Source organism: Mandrillus leucophaeus, unplaced genomic scaffold, assembly GCF_000951045.1.
Source record: "Mandrillus leucophaeus isolate KB7577 unplaced genomic scaffold, Mleu.le_1.0 Scaffold134, whole genome shotgun sequence".
In the NCBI taxonomy this organism is placed as follows: Eukaryota; Metazoa; Chordata; class Mammalia; order Primates; family Cercopithecidae; genus Mandrillus; species Mandrillus leucophaeus.
Window position 1 is genome coordinate 1,358,113 of NW_012101299.1, and position 23,917 is coordinate 1,382,029.

A 23,917-nucleotide genomic window follows, 5' to 3' on the forward strand; every position below is an offset into this window, starting at 1 on the left:
AAAAAAAAAAAAATCTGAAAAGAAGTACAGTAGTGGTTTAATCTTTCTGACCCCAGAGCTACTGTTCCCTGCAGGCTGAGGGTGGTGTACCATCACTCCTCCATCACACGTATACTCTGCCATGTGACAGTCAGGGAAGGCCTTCTCTGGGCAAGGCCCTGACTAGGCAAGGTGGTGGGTGGATACAGTGATTAATAAAACACAGATTTCTACTCTTATGTAGCTTTCAGCCTGCATGTAAAAGAAGTAGTTGTTTCAACATAATATATTTTGCAACAGCGGTATTAATCCAATGTGCAATGAGAACAAGGTAAGAAAGATCAAGAGGAGGATTGCTATGAACTCTAGATAGAGGCTTGCAGAAGGAACATTTCAGCAGTCCTTGAATATGGGAGAAAAGTCGGAAATGGCATAATAGGCAAAATGAAAAGATTGGATAAATCCACATTTCAGGGGTAGACAGTGTGGTTAGTAGGTTGTTTTGGGAGGGGCTTGAAAAGTTGTGGCTGGAAGGTCTAGGGAAAAGATGGAGAGAGGCCTTCAGGAAGCTTCTATTGTGTGTAGTCTTTAGTCTGTAGCACATGGAAAGGTATCAACCAAAATTAAAGCTACTGAAGCAGAAATAATGTAATAAAGGTTTCTTGGAAGCCACATGTGAGAATCGATCTGGGGAAACCTACCAACAAAGTTGGACGTGTTCCAGAATCTGTTGCAAGCTGGAAGGCTTTCAGAAAGTTTAGGAGAAGGGGACAGCTCATATCAGAGTTGTCCTTTATCATGAAGGGGTACAATAAAGAGATTACAATCACTGAAGATGGATTGCAACACACAGGCTAAGATGCCTACGTGCAAGACAATCAGTAAAACTTCATGATTCAGAGGCAAATCAGCGTCCTTTTCAGTGTCAGTAAATCACACAGGACGTCGACAATTTGAAGAGCCCACAGTAAGACTGTTTACTTAGCAACAAGATGACACACAAGACTTCTTCCCCCGGTGACTTCACTTGGAAGTTTGCCTAATGTGACCTGTAGGGTATCATTTCCCTCTTTTGATTAAAAAAAAAAATCTAACCTTGGAAGCATTGATGATCAGTCTCCACTTAGGTTAGAAGGGTAGACATCCTTCTTTCCTTCCTTGGCTCTGGGAAGGCTCATTCCCAAGAAGTCACATCCCTGAGTGAGGAGAACAAACCTTGTCATCGCATGTGGGCCAGGTTGCTAGCACCATGGAGTAGATCATGACATGAGGTTACTTGCCATTCTCCTGAATAGTGAATCAACCTCCAGTCTCTGGATGATCATTATTTTGGCCTTAGCTGTCGAGGCATAGTTTACAAATTCTGGAGAATTCAGGTACAGAGAAAGGAAAATGTTTCAATTTTATTCACAAAAGTATACTTTACCTGATTGTTTTCAAATACAAGTAGCTCCTTTATAATTTTTAGAAATATGTTTTGCTATGGTTTAGTTTTCTTATTTTATTTGGAAATAAAGATTTAATGAGTAGTATTTAAATTGAACATAAAGATTGAAAATTACATAAATATTGTTTATAAAAGTTTATCCCGTTTATATTTACCTAATTTATTTATTTTTAACAGTTTACCTGGATTGCTTGTGAAAATTGAGATATTGGACAAAGTTAGTCATTATTTCAAGTTACTTCCTTGTTAACCATTTTTATGGCCTGTGAGTATCAGATGCTCATTTAAGGAAGGAGTTTAGGTTAAATATATGCGTATTTTGCTAATAACTCAGAAGATACAGCTGTTTTCATTTAACCAACAAGATTAAACTAGTCTTACCTATCAAAAAATTACACAAAAATCATTCTGGTTTTGGCTAGGCTTGTAGTTTTATAACCTTTGTGCCAAACCCTGACATTTAAAAATATCTATCAGAGACAAATATAAAAATGTCTTCCAAGTATAATGAGACAAAAGGGAGTGCTGACAATCTTGAAGACATTTCTACTTTTATTTTATCAATAATTTTAAAACCAGCTTGTTTATTAAAGGTAAAGATTAACTTAAGTCACGTGAACTTGGGAAATATTTGTGTTTACTAATTTATGAGTGCTCATTTATTTATGTTGATTTGGTACCAGGTAGACACAACAAATGATACATCTAAATACGTGTAAACACATCTAAACATACACAAACACAAATAAAGATTTTACAGCTTTCATTTTAGAATTTTCCTTTTTTTTTTTTTTTTTTTTTGAGATGAAGTTTTGCCCTTGCTGCCCAAGCTGGAGTGCAATGGCGCGATCTCAGCTCACTGCAACCTCCGCCTCCCAGGTTCCAGCAATTTGCCAGCCTCAGCCTCCTGAGTAGCTGGGATTACAGGCGTGCGCCACCACGCCCGGCTAATTTTTTGTATTTTTAGTAGAGACAGGGTTTCACCACACAAACTCACTAATTTATAAAAGACAGCTGGATCCAAATTACATTTCTGACAAAATTGGGACTATTCATATGGCTAAATTTTTTTGCCCCTATGGGTAATCTGATGAAAGCTGTGGACCAAAAGTTTGGGTAAAGCAGTTTCCACGTAAGTTTGATTTTTAAAAACTTCTTTTACCATTTTTTGTAAGTTTCAAATGAGTTAAATTTTCAGTGTTTACATTTTACCTAAAAACTGACCAAATTGCATAATAAAGACAAAATCTCCAAGTAGTCTTGAAATAGTAACAGATCTATCTTGTGTTTGCTGGTCTTGTTTGATTAGGAAATGCAGGTAGGAAAAATTTTTTAGCAGTTTCTCTCTTTTTTTGGGGGGGGCGGGGGGTGGGTGGTGCTTTTTCCTTTCAGCCTTTGTAGCAGAAAGAGCAAAATTTTTGTGCTAGACGCAGATATAGGATTGCTCTGAGCTCAAGATTCTGACTTATTAGACCTGAGGGCCTAACTTTTCTAAACATTTATCTATCTTTTTCCTTTAGATTATTAATTGTTCAATTAAGCATTCCATTTTAATACGAGTGGCTGAATCTATTTTACCAATGCCAGTGGAAGATCAGGATCATAAATGGTCTGGCAAAGCTTGCAATAAATCAATTGGTATCATTCATTAGTTTCAGTTTAGAAAAAAAATTGTTGGATCCGTATTGTTATAATCTCAGTAATTTCATTCTCATGCTGTAGTCCTTCCATTTGCTCCTTTTGTTCCAAATTCATGTATTTCCCTCTTTTGAGAGAGAAGGAAATGTGTGCATTGTGAAATTCCAAAAATCTCTGCCTAAGAAATGTACGGGAGCTGAGGGAACAAGCAGAGACGGATGAGGAGTGAGGAGCCGTTGGAGGTGAAAGGGACAAAGTCTCTGAAGTCTTTTTCAGTGCAGCAATAGTCGCGAATATCCTCTTGTTTACCTCTTGAATGCAGACATTTTTTTCTTTCAAAATTTCTTATAGAACCTTCTAGGTGCTGTTGGAAGTAAGTCTTCCATTCAATTTGTCTGATTCTAAATCCAGTTTTTTCCAATTGTGTGCCCAAGTAAATCATTTTAGGCATTTCAAAAGATCCCCATTTTGGACGTTGCTGCTTATGACCATGCCAGGTTAGGTGGATCCACTTATCTAAGCCCTTGCAGGTAAAAGGACCAAAAGTATTGTGCATAAAACCAGCTGGCATTGATTAGAGGCAGTGCACTCTCAGTCTCAGAAGACCTCCTTTCCATTGTGATTATTTTGGGTGAGACCAGCTATGCAGTGGAGCGAAAGTGCCCCTCATGCCATCACTGAGGAAAAGTGCTTTCACACCAAACCTCCAGGGAAAAATTCACAGAGCTATTTTACCCTGCCCTAAACTTCAGCAAAAACCCTTACCTTGAATTTGTAACAAGGACACTCGTTCTGAGAAAGACATTGTATTTTCTAGCCAAGGAGAAAGCCAGTTTCAAAAAAAATCACAACTTCAACCAAGACGGGAAGTTTGTTGATTTCAGGAAGAACTCATCTGTAGCACCCAGCAGGGGCATCCAAGCTCACAACGGGTTTGTTGCCAGGATCTGCATGAAGGTTGGAAGCTGTGCTGGATGGTCCAGGGAGGTCACTCCAAAGCCTACTGGCTACACCATAATGCTGACAGAAATTAAGGCTGTTGAGGCAGAAATAATTTGATAAAAGGTGTATTGGAAGCCAAATGTGATTATTAGCCCAGGCAGACACACCAACAAAGTTGAGAGTGTTCCAGAGTCTGTTACAAGTTGAAAGGCTTTTATAAGAAAGCTTAAGAGAAGGGAGGGGACCCCTCATATCTGAATTGTCCTTTTCATTGCAGGGTATGATACAGGGCTTACAATCATTGGCTACCAATTGCAACATGCAGGCTGAAATGTCTGTATGCAAGAAAATTCATAAAACTTCTTGATTCAGAAACCGATCAGCATTTTTTCAAGGTCAGTAGGTCATACAATAATCAGCCACATCAACAGTTTGGGGAACTCATGGTAAGATTCTTTACACAGGGACAAGACGTCACCATGCAGCACAAGGCGGGTTAGAATTTTTGAGCTGGACCAAGCCACTGTGCTTTAGGAAAATAACTCTAACCAATAAAAAAAGAGGACTATAGAAGGTAAAGGTTGTAAACAAAACATCGACAGGGGCTGCTTCAAGTCCAGGTGAATGTGATGGAGGTCTTAAATTAAGGCAATGGCTTTGAAGACACAGAGGAGAAGTTGGTTTAAGTTACATCACAGGAGTAGAACTGATAACACTTGACTTCATTTTGTGTACAGGCAGATGAGATTAAACAATATTCTATGTTGTCTGGGGTTTTTCAAGCCTTGGTCTTGGGTGGGGAGATGTCAAACTCAGAAACTGAAGTGGGGAGAATAACAGATTGTGAAGCAGAAAACCAAAGCCACTTTGAGGAATAAGCTACTACAAGGTATATGTAGAGTTCATTAACTAATAGTTGATACTTTGAGTGCTTACGGTGTGACTAAAGAATCCTAAACACTCTACTTTCATTATCTTATTTAACCAAAATCCTTAGGAACTCTATAAGCTTCAGTACTTTATTATTATTTTAAAGATCAGAAAAAAGAAGTTTAAAAACCTTTTTCTAAGTCACTCAGCTGATAACGGATAGTCCTGAGAGCTGAACTCAGCTTTGTCTAATTCCAAACTAAATTATTTCTAGACTGCATACAAGATCCGGCTGTAGCCTTGGTTGCTGCAGTTGTAAGATGGGGCTGAGGCCATTAATTCCATTACTGAAAAGGATGCCACCACTTCAAACACTGTGTTCATGTCTGTGAGTCCATCATTACCTATCACCTGATTGCTCCTGGAAGCCACTACATTTGTCCTAAAACAAAGACTAGAGATGCAAAACATTGAGTCAGTTTAGCCTAATGCAAAAAAAAAAAAAAAAAAAAATTGCTGGCACAGCTGTCCTGGGGAATGATCTGTTTCAAGGTTAGACAGAACTGAGCTGTAAACCATCTGGACACTTTTTCAATGTGGATATTTAATCATCTTTCTACTCTGTAGCATCTATGTTTTCAGGTTTTCTCTGACTCAGTAAATGCAGTGCTGGGAGCAGCACCTGAGTCTATCTGATTTAAAATTAAATTATTCTTGGGTGAATTCAGGGCCCAGAGGCAGTCTGTGGCCACTATCATTAACATTATCACCAGGCCCAAGTATTCTGTCTTTCTCATTGACCAGGAAGGGAGAATATGATCATCTATTTATGTTAAATTTGATGTGTGCGCCCACAGAGTTGCACATAGCATCCTCCTGTAACAATCTTTGCAGTATTTGTCTTTTGTTGATTGTTATTCATCTTGTATATTTAGGGTTTTTTTAATTACGTGTTTCATTTGGAGGTTGTATTCAAAAAAGCCTCTGGGTATATTTATGCTATCTACCATTCATTTCCCTTCTATTACTTGACAAATTGGGGGCATTATCATTTTATATCTCTTTCTTCCACTAACAGCCACCTTTTCTTCTCTGCATTTATTATCACATACGTATTTATCTACTACAGGAAAAACAAACCAATCCTTTAGATATGTATCTCCTCAGAAACATGCTTAGAATTTTATATAAATGGGACAATCATACATGTAGACCAGTATTTTTAAAGTCAGCATAATGTTATTAAAAATTGTGTGATTGATATAACTGGTAGCCCCAGGTAATGCAAAATGTGAAATACTGTAAACACCCATCTCTTTAGTAAGTATAAAAGTTATAAGCAAAATATTAACAAGTGGAGTTCAGCTATGTACCAAAATCATAATATGCTAAAGTAAGGTTTAATGATTACAACAGCATTTAAATAGCAGGAAATCCATCAACAAAATGTATTAGAACTACAAAATGATAGAAAAATCCTTATGATTAAGTTGCTAGATGCTGAAAAAGGGATCTCATAAAGTTTATCAACAGCTCCTAATAAAAATCCTTGCTAATGTAAGAATAAATAATTGCTTAAATATGCTAAAGTTTGTTTACCAAAAACCAACCATCAGTGAAAACCATTTAAATGACAAACAGTAAAACCATTTCAATTATAGTCAGGTATCAGGCAAGAATACTCATCATCACCATTAATATTTAATATGTTCTTGAAGAAAGTGCAACCAAACCAAATGATTGAAATAAGAAAGAACTAGAAAATAAAAGAAAAAAAAAAGACATCTTTTCTCTCATAATAGAATTTTATTTCTGAAAAACCTAAAGTACATTAGTTTTTTTAAAACTAATAAGAATATATCTTAATATGGCTAAATACAAGAAATATATTATGAAATGAATAACTTTTCTCTTCACCAATATAAATACCTTGAAGTGAAAATGAAGAACATATTCCATTCATAAAAAGAACAAAAATATAAAAAGACATAAAATAAATCTGACATGAACTTCAGAAGACTGAATAAAGCAAACTATAAGATCTTGTTAAAAATTTGAAAACATTAAAGAAATGATATAATATTAAATAAGAAAACAATATTTAAAATGTTAATTATTTGAAAATTGATATCAAATTTTAATACAACCCTAATTAGAACTCTGAAACAACTTTAGTGTTAAACATTTTGCAAAATGATCTTGATTGTCATATATAAGAATAAACACCTTTGTGTAGCCATGAAAGCATTTCAAAATGCATAGTAATGTATACTCTTTTACCAGAAGTGAAAACACAAAAGAATGACATTATATTCAACTCCACAACAATAATAGCTAACACTTTGAGTACTTATTATGTACCAGGTATTGTAATTACTTTATTAAATTTGTGTATCAAGTACGAGGTAGGTATAAATATTAACAATACTTTACAGAGACACAAAAAATTGAGAAAATTTCAATGTCTCTCATAGTGAATGGTATAAACAGGATATGAATCACAGGCTTTCTGAATCCATAGTCCAAGCTTAAAGCCATCAAACTTTGTATAGGAATAGCAAAGAGAGTGGTGAAAAACTAGAGAATCTGAAAGAAGCTTCCAATGTAAGTGAGTATTTGACATGAGAAACACCAGGGGTAGGGTGACACACTTAGAACACAGTGCTGGCATACCTAACTCTTCATCTACAAAGACGTGATGTAAGTCTCATTGTACAAATATACAAAATTAAGTTCCAATTGAATTAGAGGCTTAAATGTTTTTAAAAGTCTGTAATTTGGTTTCATAAAAAGAGAGAACTTATTAATCAAAATTGGAAATTCTGAAGTTATAAAAGATAGCCATATTTAATTTTCCATATAACATTTTAAATTTTAATTTTAAAAAAGACAAAATTAGTAGACAAATAATGGACAATATTTATAATCCAGGTAACAAGTAAAAGGAGCATATCTACAACTGACAAGGAATTTTTCCAAATTGAGCACAAAAAGACAAATAAATAATCGAAAAAGAACAAAAATATTTTAGAATTAGCCCAATCAAGCCTGAAACCAAGGCCTGCTTTGCCTGGGAAATTGATCTTTGATTCATAGAGCAAATGTTCTAGAATGTGTTAGATGTTTTTCACATTCATTATTTGCACTTGGTAAGAAGGTAGACCTACAGCTCAAAATGTGTACAACTGCTGGGTGCATGGAGACTGGGGTGGTCAGAAATGCATGGAATCACACCTAACTATGGCAGTGGTGAGTTTCTCAAATTGAAAACTGAAATTCTCACTGTCTCCAGCGATATCATTAGCAATTGACCCTCCATCAAGGAATGCGACCCGGACTAATTTCTAAGTGTAGAAAGTTGCATTCTTTGCTGGTTTCTTTTGGTGTTGTTGCACATCAGCCCCATTGTTGCCACCCTTGTAACAGCTGAGGATGTAATCATTCCTTTCTTCAGCAAACCTCTAGGGAGCATCTATTATAACACAGTCACTGTTAGGCACTGGGAATAGAGCTGTGGCAAAACAGATGAAAATTTGCTTCTTGGCTTCTGGTCCTGGCCATGAGACTATAAGAGGATTAGAATTACCCTCCTAACATAAACAACTATAAAATGGGATAAAATGTGGAGAAAAAAATCAGTTTTCATGTATTGGACAACAGGCAGTGCACAGCTGTGATCCCTGAGAAAAGAAAAACATATAAATGAACCATGCCATCCTCTGGGCTTTCTGCGTGAATGCTGGACTGCAGCACCAAGGGGAAAAATTCAAGACCTGCAGTCTTGCCAAGTTAAGAAGACAGAAGTCAGAGTTCAAGGAAAGAAGGTGGCTGCAGGTGATGAGACACAGGACTCAAAAGGAGGAAACTAACTAGAGAATATTCACAAAATCTATTTAAGTAATTGCTTTTAATGGTAAAAACCACAATGACTTTATTATTATTATTATTATACTTTAAGTTTTTGGGTACATGTGCAGAATGTGCAGGTTTGTAACACAGGTATACATGTGCCACGGTGGATTGCTGCACCCGTCAACCAACCACCTACATTAGATATTTCTCCTCATGCTCTCCCTCCCCTTACCCCCACCCCCCAACAGGCCCTGGTGTGTGATGTTCCCCTCCTTGTGTCCATGTGTTCTCACTGTTCAAATCCCACTTATGAGTAAGAACACGCGGTGTTTGAAAAACCGCAATTACTTTTGCACCAGCCTAATACATAGATTTCCCTTGGAGACTTCAGTTAATTATTGATCTTTATATGTGAAGAATGAAACACCAAAAGGCCGAACAAAATAAAACTCCAAGGAAATAACAATTACAGGACTCTATGAGATGAAATATTCCCAGAGCTCACATATTGTCAGGAATTATTTAAGTTTATTCTAACCGTGAGACATTAAACAGAGACACCAGGAAAGTAGTTTCTTAGGATGAGGCTCAATTAGCCCTAGAATATAGTCATGTGTCACATAATGGCATCTTAAGTCAACAATGGATGTAGGACATTGGTCCCCTAAGAGTATAATATCGTATTTTTATTGTGTCTTTTCTATGTTTAGATATTTTTAGATATACAAAAATTACCACTGTGTTACGGCTTCCTACAGTATTCAGTACAGTAACATGCTGTACAGGTTTGCAGCCTGGGAGCAACAGGCTTTGCCATGTGGCCTGGGTGTGGAGTAGGCTGTACCATAGGCTGTACCATCTAGCTTTGTGGAAGTACTTTCTGTGATGTTTGCACAATGGCAGAATCGCCTAATGACACATTTCTCAGAACATAGCAGACGTATTGTGAAGTGATGCGTGACTAATGGCCACTATGGAATAACCCTTAAAACATCTTTTTTTAAAAACCTTGAATAAGTCAGGTTAATCCACAAATAATTAATTGCCTGTCATAAAAAGTCCAATATTCTTTGAAGGAAAACAAAAAGTCCTAAATTCAACAAGAGAGAATTAAAAATATCCGGTGTTAATTTAAAAATAAAACATGATCTATGCAAAGGAGCAGGGAAATGTGACTCATAATGAGGAGAAATAACAGTTGATAGAAACAGACCTGCAGATAACAAAGATAAGAGAATTAGCAGAAAAGCATGTTAAAACTGCTAAGATAAATGTACTCCAAATGCTCAAGGCTATAAGGAAAACCATGAACATGATGATAAGAGAAATTAAAGATTATAAGACACTCAGATGAAATTTCCAGAGATTTAAAAAAAAATTTAAAAATTCTCTAGATGAACTGCAGAGTAGATACCACAGAAGAGGGAAAAAAAAAAAAAAAAAAAAAAAAAAAAAAAAAAAAAAAAAAAAAAAATGCACTTACGTGTAATAAAGTTTCAAATATGAACAAAGAGAAACTTTTAAAAAAAAAAGCCTGAACAGCATGTCAATAAGCTGTTGGACAGTAAAAAGTAGATTAATATACCTGTCATTAAAGTTCCACAAAGGGAAGAGAGAAAAGATGATAAAACAAACTTTTGAAGAAATAATGACTGAATTTCTTCCACATTTGGTAAAGGACTCAATAAACTCCATAAAGAAAATAGTAACAAAGAATATGATAATCAAGTTACTTAAGATGACTGACAAATAGAACACCTTAATGGCAGCCAAAGGAGCGAGACATGTTTGGAAGAACAAACCTAAGAAAACAGCTGACTCTTCAGCAGAGGGGCTGCAAGCCAGAGGACATTGGAATGAGATCATTTAAAGTGCTGGGAGGGATAAAACACTGTCAATCTAGAATTCTACACACCACAGAAATCTCTCTCAAAAATAAAGATTAAGAATTTGTGTAGGCCCAGCTACTTAACAGGCTGAGGCAGAAGGATCTCTTGAGCCTAGGAGTTTATGGCTGCAGTCAGCAATGACCATACCACTGCACCCCAGCCTGGGCAACAGAATGAGAACTTCTTCTCAAAAAAAAAAAAAAAAAAAAGTATATATTTAAAGATATATATTTTCAGAGAAAATCAGACAACATTTATTGGCCATAAACCTATACTATGAGAAACTTAAGGGAAGTTCTTTGGAGTAAGAAAAATTATACCAGATGAAAAGTTACATCTACGTGACAGAAGGAGGTGTGCCAGGAATGATAAATGTTGTCAACATATGGCTAGGCTCTTGGTGGACATTTTTGTAGAATTAGTTAACTAGTTCTTTAAAATATCCTTCTTTTCTTCAAAGGGTTGTTTAAGTACAATACGATATGCCCAGCTCCTCTGAATGTAATCTCATGTAAGACTTCTGTCTGAACCTTTGTCCTACTCTAAACACTGACATGGAAAGCGAAAATACAAACACATAAAACCTTTGGAACATGTTAGAACTTTCTTGGACATGGTGGCATTAAGAAATCTGATCTAATATGGGGTGGAATATAACTGACAGTTTAAAGGACAGATTTCCTATATCATTATGCCTACAAGCTCCCCTTAATACTCCTGGAGGATTTTAAATTTTGTTTAAAAGGAAAGATCCAATTATAGGCTATCTATGTTATCTAATTTTAATATAAAGATGTGGATTAAAATTAAATGAATTTTAAGGCTGGGCACAGTGGCTCATGCCTGTAATGCCATCACTTTGGAAGGCTGAGACTGGCAGATTACCTGAGGTCAGGAGTTCAAGACCAACCTGGCCAACATTGTGAAACCCTGTCTCTACTAAAAATGCAAAACTTAGCCAGGTATGATGGTGGGCGCCTATTATCCCAGCAGCTCGGGAAGCTGAGGCAGGAGAATCGCTTGAACCCAGGAGGCAGAGGTTGCAGTGAGCTGAGATCATGCCACTGCACTCCAGCCTGGGTGACAGAGTGAGACTCCATCTAGAAAAAAAAAAAAAAAAAAAAAAAGTGGATTTTAAGAGCTGTACCATCCAAACCCTAGTCAATGAAAATCTTGAATGGCTATTATATTAGATAAAATAGACACCAAGGAATATTACCAGAAATAAGAAGAAATATTTCATAATGATAAAGTAGTACGTTTATTAAGAAGACTTAAGAATCCTAAAGATGTATGCAGCTAGCATTGAGCTACAATATAACCAAGTCAATTGAATTGACATTTGTGCATCACACCACTCATCAATAGAAAAATGCACATTCTTTTGAGTGCACATGAAACATTCACCAAAGTAGATTATATGCTGGGTCATTAAACACATCTCAATATATTTCAAAGGATGGAAATTATACAAAGTATGTTCTTTAACAGAAACAAACTAGAAATCAATACCAGAAAAATATCTGGAATATATCTTGATAATTGGAAATTGAATGACATATTTGTAAATAACAAATCAGCCAAAGAAGAAACTGAATGTGTTTTAAGTGAATGAAAATAAAAGCCATAATATCAAAATGTATGGTATACAACTAAGCAGTACTTAATGGGAAGTGTATATCTTTAACTGTTCATATTAGATCTAAGCTTTCACTTAAAAAAAAAAAAACTAGGAAAAAAAAATATTTAAAATGCCAAGCACACAGAAGAAAAGTAATAAAAGAGCAGAAATCAACTACATAGAAAACAGAAAGATGTTAGAAAAAATGACCAGCTTGTTTTTCAGAAAGAACAATAAAATCAATCAAGAGCAAAGATGATGGAAAAGAACAATATCAGACACCAAGCAAACACATTAATAATTTGGACAACATAAATGAAACAGAAAAGTCCTTGAAAGACACCAAGTATTACAGTTCACCAGTGAAGAAATAAGTAACCTGAATTACTGGATGTTAGTGTAATAAATTGAATTCGTAGTTTAAAAGCCCCATATTTTAAAACTCAAGGACCAAATTGATTCACTTGATCAATTCTACCAAACATTTATGTAAGAAATAGTACCAATTTTGCACAAACTTATTAGACAAATAGAAGAGGAGGAAGACATATTGCACAAGTCCATTTCTTAGGCCAGTATTACCCTGAAATGAAAACCAAACAAAGATGTGGAAAGAAAATAACACCACGGATGACTTTCCCTCATGAACACAGATGCAAAAATCCTCAACAAAATACTAGCAAATTGAGTCCAACAATATATCAAAAGGGATAATACATCATGGTAGCTTATCCCAGCATGCAAGGTTGGTTTAACCTTTGAAATCAAGTATTGTAATTTACCATATTGACAGACTAGGACTGAAAAAGCAGAATAACATAATCATCTCCATAGATGCAGAAAAAGCATTTGAGAAAATTAAACACACATTCATTATAAAAACTCTAAGCAAACTAGAAATAGACAGGAATATCTTCAACCTGATAAAATGTATCTATTAAAAATACTGCAAATATACTCAATGGAGAAGAATGAAGGCTTTCTCCTTAAGCTTAGGAAAAACAGCAAGGTTCTTCACTCTCACTACTTCTACTGAGCATTATACTGGCAGTTCTCTAGAGTGCAATAGGCAACCAAAAGATATAAAAAGTGTCTAGATAGAAAAGAAAGGAAAAACCTATATACACAGGAAATATGATTTTGTAGAAAATTCTAAGAAATATACAGACAATATCTACCAGAACAAATAATTACATTTATCAGTGCCACAGAAAATAAGGTCAAGATACCCAAATGAATTTTACATATTAGCAATAAACAATTGGATATTTAAACTAAAATATACATGTATTTTATATGTACAAAGCATCAATTATAGCACATCCTTGGGAATAAATTTAACAAAATACGGGCAAACTCTGTATGCTGAAAGCTACAAAACATTGCTGAGAGAAATTAAAAATTTTAATAATCTTCCTTTCAAGGTGTTTATACTCTAATGAAGAAAGCAGACAATATTTAATATAAATAAGTTAAAAAATACATAATATGTATTAATATGATTAGACCTAGAGAAATAAATCAGAGAAAAGGGTTATAAAAAGTTAGAGGCAAGGCTGTTAATATCTAGATTTATTAGCCATTGAAGGACATGGAAGGCCTCACTTAGAAGGTGACTTGAGAAAAAAAGCCAAAAGAAATGAAAGGTCAAGAACATTTCAGGCAGAAGAAAGAGGAAGTACAAAGGCCTTGAGAATGGCGTGTGCCTGGCTTGCTCTAGGATGGACAGAGACTGGCGTGGCTGGAATGAAGGGAATGGGACTGAGGGGAGAATACTGGGAGATGGACGCAGAGAACTAAGAGGGAACTGGGTCCAGCAGGGCTGCCTGGTCAGTCAGGACTTGGCTTTTCCCACAGGTGAGATGGGAAGCTGTGGGAGGGTTTCCCGGGGGAGCGATGTGATTTGCATATTTGAGAGATGCCCCTGGCCACCTGGGAAAGTAGGTAGAAGGCCACTGCAGTACCTCAGGAAAGAATGCACACACCTTACACAAGGGTAATGGTGGTGGGAAAGAGAAGAAATGGTTCCAAACCTATTTTGAAGGTAAACCAATGGTATTTTCCAACCACACAGATGTAGGGTGTGTAAAACAGAGGGAAAGAGAAAAGATAGCCAAGAGTTTGACCTAACAACCAAGCTAATGGGGTTGCCACTATCTGAGAAGAGGAAAAAGGTTACAGGAGCTGAGCAGGTGGGAGTGGAGTACAAGGGCTCGGCCTATTCCCATTGACTTGAGGTATCCACGCGACACTCAGGTAGAGATGTCAGGGAGGCAGTTGGCCAGACAAGTCTGAAATTCAAGGCCAGGTCCAGTGCAGGTTCAGGTGGTCTGGGCTGGAGACATGAATGTTGGAATCCTCAGCCGGACGGTGCATGGTTTTTACAACCATGAGACTGGATAACACCACCTAGGAAGTGAGGAGATCCAAATATCAATCCTTGAGCACTCCAACATTCAGAGCTCAGGAAAACAAAGAGAAGCACAAAATAGCATGAAAAGAACCAGTGAGGGAGGTAGGAGAAAAGCAGGTGATGAGTGTCCGGGAAGCCAGGTACAGTCAGGGCTTTGAGGAGTAGAGAGACTGGTCAGCTGTGTCAAGTAAGATGACAGCTGAGAAATTATGGCACTTAGCAAAGTGAGTCTCTGATAACCTTGAGATTGTGGTCGCGTGGTGGGGATAAGAGCATGACAGGCAGGAGTTTAAAAATGAATAGGAGGAGAAAAATGGAAGCATGGAGAGTATTTTCAAGGGAAAGTGGATAGACAGTTTTCTAAAGATAAAATCAACATTGTCTAAAACATGGATAGTAAGGATCAAATGTATCCACAAGCAGTGAAATAGAAACTAAACTATCAATGAGGCTCCACTTTACATCTATGGGAGGGTCAAAATTGAAGAAAAAACACCTTATGCTTCCAGAGAAGGGAAGAAAACATGCATTCATACATCTGTGGTGGGAGTGCACATTCCAAAAACATTTTTGAAAAACAGTTTGGCAATATCTACTTAATTTTAAAACTTGTAAATTGTCCACCCATGGATATCTATTCTATATGAAAATGTGAAAACCACACATATATCAGCAAAGACATAGATTGGGATCTTTATTACAACACTGTTTATAGTAAGAGCTCACTAGAAATGCTTATAATCTATTCTTATTATTCACAGCTTCTATATTTCCAAATTCACCCATGTGATAAAATGTATCTGTGAGCCCCGAGGAGATAATCATAGCACTTTTGCCATCGTTCTCAGGCATAGTGCAAAAGATTTGAGTTGTCCAATGTTGGCATTCCCAGCTACAGCAGAACAAAGCACTATTCTGCTTTTTCATTTCAACTTTCATGCTATGAACCACTGTCCTTTTCTGTTGTTCCATTTGGTGCTCCTTTTTTTTGCATGTTTGTGCTTTATGCTGGTGATCTCACTGTTGAAAGCGGGTCCCAGGCATAGTGCTGAAGTACTGTATAGTGTCACTAAGTGCAAGAAGGCTGTGAGCGCCTTATGGAGAAAATGCATCTTCGAGATTAGCTTTGCTTAGGCATAAGTCATGTGTTGCTGGCCATGAGTCCAATGTTTATGAATCAACACTATATATTCGATAAGATGTCTTTAAAAAGAAAGACACATAAAACAAGGTTATCTATTGATCATTTGACTCAAATGTTGTGACCAGAGGTTCAAACGAACCTAACGTTGAGTCTCTTCTAGAGGCAATGGTTCAGTATCCACTAGTTCCACATGAACTAGTGTTCATGATGACTTTATAGAACAAAGCTACCATAAGTAACAGGAATGGATTGTCTCCCTCTGGTGAGAATTGAGTGACTAGATTAAAGTATATCCCACGGTGTGCACTATGCGATATTATGAACTCTTTAAAGATCACTACTCAATTAAAGGAACCCAAGTCCTTGGAGTCATTTCCTTCATTTCCTTAAGGCATTGTTGCATGAGAAAACTAAGGTGCAGAGGAGCGTAATGTGATGTCACTTCTTTATATTTTTTTTTTCTTTTGGAGATGGAGTCTCGCTCTTGTCGCCCAGGCTGGAGGGCAATGACGTGATCTCGGTCCGCCACAACCTCTGCCTTCCAGGTTCAAGCGATTCTCCTGCCTTAGCCTCCTGAGTAGCTGGGATTACAGGCATGCACCACCATGCCCGGCTAATTTTGTATTTTTAAAGTAGAGACAGAGTTTCTCCATATTGGTCAGGCTGGTCTTGAACTCCCGCCTTCAGGTGATCCACTCACCTCGGCCTCCCAAAGTGCTGGGATTACAGGCGTGAGCCACTGCGCCCGGCCAATGTGATGTCATTTCTAATCTCTGTCATCTCTCTCTGTGATTTCATGTGGTTGCCTGAGCATGCATAGAGTGATGTCCACCAGGTCAGCAATGTGGGCTCTGGGGGTGGGTGTGCGTATCTGTGGAGCAATGTGCTTGCAGTGCAGAGGGCAGGGGCAATTAAAAGAAAACAGCACAGTTTATGGTATGATTTATGTGGGATGATGTTTGTACTATGAAGAAATCTGAAGGAAAAAGTCATAGTTAGTCTTCTATCTACTGACTTGTAGGGATGCCCATATTAGAAAAAGAGCAAGTTGTAAAATAATGTGTACAATGCGATTCTATTCTAGTAACAACTCTGCTTATTATATGCTTCTTAGAATTAGTGAGAAAAAGATGTGTAAATATATCAAGAGGTTGAGAGTCTTGTAGAAAATTTGCTTTTTAACGCTTCTTTCTTTCTTTTTCTTTTCTTTCTTTTCTTTTCTTTTTTTTTTTTTTCTGAGATGGAGTTTCACTCTTGTTGCCCAGGCTGGAGTGCAATGGCCCAATCTCGGCTCACTGCAACCTCTGCCTCCCGGGTTCAAGTGATTCTTATGCCTCAGCCTACCAAGTATCTGGGACTACAGGCATGCGCCACCACACCTGGCTAATTTTGTATTTTTTTTTAGTAGAGATGGGGTTTCACCATGTTGGCCAGGCTGGTCTTGAACTCCTGACCTCAGGTGATCCATCCACCTCGGCCTCCCAAAGTGTTGGGATTACAGGCTTGAGCCACTGTGCCCAGCCTTTAATGCTTATTTATATTGGCTTATCTCAGTAAGTCCAATAAGTAAGTTTTGCTGAAATTTGAAAAAAAAAAAACAAATAAAATGTGAAAAAACATCCATTAGCTAAATATTATTCAACTAACAAAGAAAGGATATAGCCATTTTAATAGCTAATTAATTTTGAAAATGGCACCAGCAGATATAAGTTTATTACAAGATTCTGACTTGTTATATGTAACACTTTAAAATTCTTTGTCTATTTTTTCTTTTAGGAATCATTAAGAGCCATCAAATATGAAATATCTCCGGATAGAGAGTATGCACTTTTTTCATACAATGTGGAACCAGTGAGTATTATCCTTTTCTGCCTACAAAAGAATTGTTTCTTTATGCTAATATCTCATTAAGTACATTTCCTTGACTCTTCTATACTTAGTGATCTTTGAATCCAGAAATATGTTGTACATCCTGGAAGTGTCTTTTGCATATCATACTGCCACCTAGGAGAGAGGAAAGGTATAAAAATCTGCTTGTCGGGGAAAAAAGTCACATAGTTTAGAGGCTTTTTAATAGACTTTTCTGAGGAAGATGGTAAGAATTTGTTTCTTCATAGACACGAATCTTGCCTTTTTGTGCAATTATTTTTCTGGCTGTTTTCTCAATGAAATAATAGATTTTATCCTAAGAACAAAAAGAACAAAAAGCAACTGCTTAAACTGAAATGATATCCTAAGAACAAAAAGAAACTCCTTAAACTGAAATAATTTGTTAATTATCTCCTGGCCATCATAGTGTTCTAGTGAAGAGTTGAAGCTATCACTTCCATTATATAAATGCCTATTTTTAGCACTTCCTGCATATATAAGCCTCCCATAACATTTCACCATAATTTTCTGGAAAATCTCACTGTGCTTTAGTAGCAGTATAAAACTTCCTAAGCCAGGATCTTCCTCCTTCTTCTTGTTTTTTCATTGAACATGCTGGTATTTCAAATTTCATTTTGGCTCTTTAATTTTAAATAAGCTGGGAGGTAAAGTTTATTTGTATAAGTGGAGAAGATGTCCAGTTTATAAGAGATAAGCAACTGTAGAAATGTATGTTTTAAGAACTTTCCTCTTTGTCAAATAAAATATAGAGTCTACTGCTGCCTCCCTAGCATGTCTGAGACCATTTGAATTGGAGTTTCTTGATGCTTCTGTGAGGTATAATGACTCCTACATTTTAATTCAGGTCAGAATGGCTCTGTGGTGAGTTTGAGAGAATCTTCTCTGGCATGAGACAGTCGAGCTTTTGGTTTATATCCACTGGGAAAGCTGGGATGTTGGTTTGCATGAAGATGCAAGTTCAATTCTGAATTCTTAAACTTTCTTTTAGAAGTTGATTGGACAACTAGATTACTGGAGATTTCAACTTTATTCTTCCAACTGTAGATTTTTTGGACTCTGTTTCAGTCTTCCATTTTTCCATTTTTAAACGTCCATTCTATAAAGTTTTTCATTTTTTTCCATCCAAATTCTTTGAAACAATTGGGCATCTTTATCTCTTTGATTGGGACCAGTAGGTGAACTTGACATTCTAAAAAGCTTGGGACTCTGCATTACCTAGACACAGCCTTAAACTTGCCTCTTTCAGCCTCAGGCACCTGGGTGCAATGTGCATGGATCATAGACCATTTCAGCTTCCTTCATCACCCTTGAAAACCACCAAAAATATAATCTCCACACCTGTATAAAAGAAAAATGTTAGCAGATATCTGAAAGTCTTTCATGGATGTGTTCTGGGTTGCCCCAGGAGGCACAGCTAACACCTGAGTGAGAAAAGCCTAGAAAGACAAATTGATTTCAGGTTATCTTCCTAGAGAATCTTTTAATCATTGGAGCACCCCAACAGTGGGATGGCGGTAATGAGCATTCTGCTCCCAGAAGCCTCAAAACAAAGTGAGTATTTGTTCTCCGGAATGTGACAGAGGGGTTCCCATACCCATGTGATTGGAAGAGGCATGCTGTCCTCAGTGGTGCTGTGGTTCTGTGCATGATACAATTCTCCACCACTTTCTTCTGCTTCCCAACGCTCTGTTTGAAAGAGTTCCCTGGGATCCCATTGAACCAGAAACCATTTTGATGAAGATCATTTTGCTAAAGATGAGTCTTCACCATGTGGAGTAGTGGCTCTAAACAGGAACCTTGAAATAACCCTTTCTCACTGGGCAGCGTCTGTCAGTGTTTGGAGTAAGACTCTTCAGTTTGTTTTCTCAACTGAAGGAAAACCTAGAAAGTTTGAAGTGTATTTAGAGAACTATAAAAATGATAAAATATTGAAAATATTGAAACTGTAAAAAAGTCTATAGAAACAGATACTTTTAACTTGAATAAAATAAGTAATCCTTAATAGTTTTCTGTGCCGAGCAGTCACTGTATACGGGACTATTCAAGCAAGTATTCTCTGCTCTTCTGGAGGAAAAATTATAAGGGAAAGAGGTTGGGATTCAGCATGAGAATTTGGAGTTAGATATTAGGAAGATCTTCCTAACTAGATCAACTAAGATGTAAGTAATATTAGAAAAGGGAGGGGTGAGTTTCAAAGGAAGAGTCTAGGTCTGTGATTCTGGAATTAGTGGAATAGACCAGGACTTCCTAATCAGTATTTAGTATCAGTAATTATTATTGCTAGTATTGTATTAATAGTATAATCAATTAATAATATTATATTATCCATTGGTATTGCTTAGAAACAATTAAAGGTTCCATATTCAAATACATTTGAGAGCTCTAGTTAAACAGGTAAGTTTCTTGAAGTTCCTGATATTCTCATGATGGTTACATAGCACTTACCGAGTGGGTATTACAACATGTGATTCCAATCTAATTATAAGGAATTATAAGGAAACTATAATTTGTTATTTGGATTCAAGCTCAACATATTCTTATGTGTGTATCTCAGAGGCAGCTAGTATAACTTGTTTATATGAACCGACTCAACTTTTCATTAAAAAGACTATCATAAAAATGTTTTAGTGTAAACCAACTGTCCAATTACTGGATATCTTTCATTTATTTCAGTATATCTTTCATTTGCAATAAAATTTTAGTATATTGGGTTACCGCTACACTAAAAAAAAAAAAAAAAACCAACTACCCCATATTTCCTCAGGGTAATTATAATCTCTTCAACCTCTGCTTCTCTGTGTTGCCTGCCCAAAGATACTGGACTGGAAGTCAAATAATCGTAGGTTCAAGGGCTCATTCCGATGCTCACCAGCTATATTTGCTTGATTAACCCACTGAGTCTTATGCACTGCATCTTGGAGCCGTCTTCCTGGGAGAACCTGGGCTTCTGTTTCTCAGTGGTGAAGGGCGACCCAATAGGTGTCAGCTCCCTACACTTCCAGGGTATATGTGTTTGAGCACAGAGTAGTTCCGTGTGTACACCCAGGACCAGATTTAAGGCTCTATCCATTTTCATTGGAATGGAGGTGATGGATGCCTACATGAAATCAGCTGCCTTGGCAGTGGCTCAAGTAGGAGTGAGTAAGAGCTTTCCAGCACAGCATGGGCGGTAAGAGAAAGGAGTAAACAAGACCAGATCATTAAGGAGTTTAGACACAAATAGTACAGCAACATCCTGAGAATAAGAGTTGAAGGAAAGATTTTTAAGTTTAATTTTTAGAATATGCATTGGGTATCTCTTCTTCTCATTTATTCAGAGACTAATTGCAATGTTATATCATTTCCCAGTTGTTTGGCATAGACTAATTTAATTTGTCCATTTTCATATTGTCAGATACTCAAAGACAGGGACAGGTCTTTTTATCTCCTGTCTGTCCCCACCGCAGAGGACCCAGCACAGGGTCGTCTGTGTACATTTAGTACTGAGCAAATATATTTGTGGTGTATCTTTTCTCTGAACCCCTTAGCGCTATACCAAGATACAATCCAAGTTCTTGAAATTCTATCAAATCCACAAAATATGTAATGAAAGGAAAATATCTCAGTTGTGAAATATCCTAATAACGTTCCATGTTTATTCTAGAAATGTGGGATCATGCTAATTAGCATATTTTTTCCTATTACATTCTTCTAATATTACTAAATGTATAGCTTGGCTAGCATCCTTGAACCTACACAAGTTAGCTTATCTTAATGTGCCAACCCTATGTTTTTTTGAGAGCTTCAAAAGTAGCCTTTAAAAAGATATTTCAAATATCAATTATCAAGTAAAATCGAGAAACAGCAAACCCAGTTTTCCATTTTTTCAAGCCTCAGACACCTATAGGTTATAAGTAGTATATCTGGAATGTGGAAAATAATAAACAGTATTGTGTTTGTATTTCTGTGACACCAGCATCATAGTTTGCAATGTGTGCTTATTAACACCATCTTATTTTATCTCAAAAGATCATTCCTGCTCCAAAGAGACATCTGCTAAATGAGTTTTATTTTATTTTATACATAAAATTTCATAACATTTCTCAGTATGCAGTTTCTGAATATTCTCTTGAAGCTAAGTTAGACATTGGAGAAATAGCAATTTTTTAGTTTTAATTTGAAACTGTATTAACTATACCAATAAAGAAAAATTGCCTTAAAACAAATGTATCTAATTAGAGCAGCCATGCTTTTTTATATTGAGATGTATTTGACAAATAAGAAACATTTCCAGATCTCTTTGGGGAGAGAGAAAAAGAATGTAAAATGCATTATCTAAGATCATTTAAAAATATTAATACTTTTTCCTACTAAACTATTTTAATATTACTAAATGTATAGCTTGGCTAGCATCCTTGAACATACACAAATTAGCTCATCTTAACTATGCCAAGCCTCTGTATTATTGAGAGCCTCAAAATAGTCTAGTATTAATATCTTAGATCATTTAAAAATATTAATTTCAAAGAGCTAAGAGAAAAATATCTTCCTTAAAGAATCATTTCTGAAAGAGTCACTGAAGATTTGTGAAGAATTTCATTGCAATATTTAAAGGAGTTAGTTGAGATGATTGTATCATTGCCAGTGGAACATCATTTTGGTCCAAATGAAATTCTGTCCAAAATCTGGTTAGATTTTACGATTTTTTTCCCTAAAATCCCAATCACACAGTCATTCACTCAGTAAAATGGGTTGATACTCTGATTTGTTTATAAATTGTTCATATAACTGAAACAGATAAACCGATCCATTTTAGTTACTTGTCACTGCATAGCAAATTATTCCAAAACATAGCAGCTGAAGACAGACAACATGTATCATCCCAGTTTCTGCCGGTCAGAAATCTGGGCTCAAGTTAGCAGGATCCTTGCACTCAGGGTCTTCTATAAAGAAGACTGTGGTCAAGGTGACATCCAGGCTGCAGTTGCATCTGAGAGCTCACCTGGGGAGGGGTCTGCTTCCAAGCTCACGGCGTGGGTGTTGACAGGGTCAAAATTCCATCTTTAGAGATGGGTTCTGCTCAGTCCTGAGAGAAGATGGTTTGCTGCTGAGCTTTTCATGGCAGGAATTGGAAGCAGTTTTCATATTTGATACATTGCTACTCTTTTCCTGCCATTGTGGTGAATTGATAGGGCCCATTTTGCTCTCTAAGGGACTGTATTCATATAAAACTTGAAGAACACCCTGACATGGATAATCCTGATCAAACCCGTTTGGTGAGGTGAACCCCAACTACATTCCAGAATCTTCTATGCAGCCATCTGGTCGAGTTACCTTTATCTATATGTTAATTAATTTTAAAAAATAACTTGAGACTTTATAAACGTAATAGAAGGGATTGGGCTATAAATTATTGAACCCATATTGTGGACTAAATTATAACTGCTGCAAATCAAGTTAAATTATAACTGCTGCAAATCAAGTCAGGTAATTCTGAGTATATGAGTTTCTTTTTGGTGTTTTTTTTTTTTTTTTTTTTGGTGGTGTCTCACTCTGTTGCCCAGGCTGGAGTGCAGTGGCGTGATCTCGACTCACTGCAACCTCCCCGTCCCAGGTTCAAGAGATTCTCCCATCTCAGCCTTCTGAGTAGCTGGGATTACAGGCACCCACCACCACACATGGCTAATTTTTGTTTTTTTGAGACGGGGTCTCACTCTGTCACTCAAGCTGGAGTGCAGTGGTGCAATGCTCACTGCAACCTCTGCCTTTCAGGTTCAAGTTAGTCTCCTGCCTCAGCCTCCCAAGTAGCTGGGATTACAGGCACGCACCACCCCACCCGGCTTATTTTTGTATTTTTAGTATAGATGGGGTTTCACCATGTTAGTCAGACTGGTCTCAAACTCCTTACCTCATTTGATCCACCTGCCTTGGCCTCCCAAAATGCTGGGATTACAGGGGTGAGCCACTGCACCCAGCCAATTCTGAGTATATGAGTTTCCATGTTGCAAGAAATATAGCTGTTGTTATAAGATGGTTCTGATGTTTACTGCCATCCCTTTTTCATTACAAGAAGGGATGAAATCTTTGTCCAGGAGTGGCTAAGGGAATTGTCTTTCTTGATTCTTGTGCTCTTGGACTGGCTCATTCTGCACTGTCTACAGAGCCTTTCCTGGGCCCACCTCGGGGAACCAGTTGATCCAAGTGTTTTCTGCTGGATGAAGGCCTTGCACATTCTCATGTATCAGGGCTGCTA

General features: G+C 36.9%; 1 protein-coding gene across 2 annotated transcripts in view; it reads left to right on the forward strand.

Annotated features, from left to right (window-relative positions):
* The window catches only part of DPP6 (dipeptidyl-peptidase 6), a 629,240-nt gene that overhangs the window by 264,142 nt on the left and 341,181 nt on the right, over positions 1-23,917 (forward strand). For both annotated transcript variants that reach the window (XM_011973070.1, XM_011973071.1), the window contains exon 5: positions 17,572-17,646. In XM_011973070.1, coding sequence (XP_011828460.1) covers positions 17,572-17,646 — 75 coding nt within the window. The remainder of the gene's footprint in view (positions 1-17,571; positions 17,647-23,917) is intronic.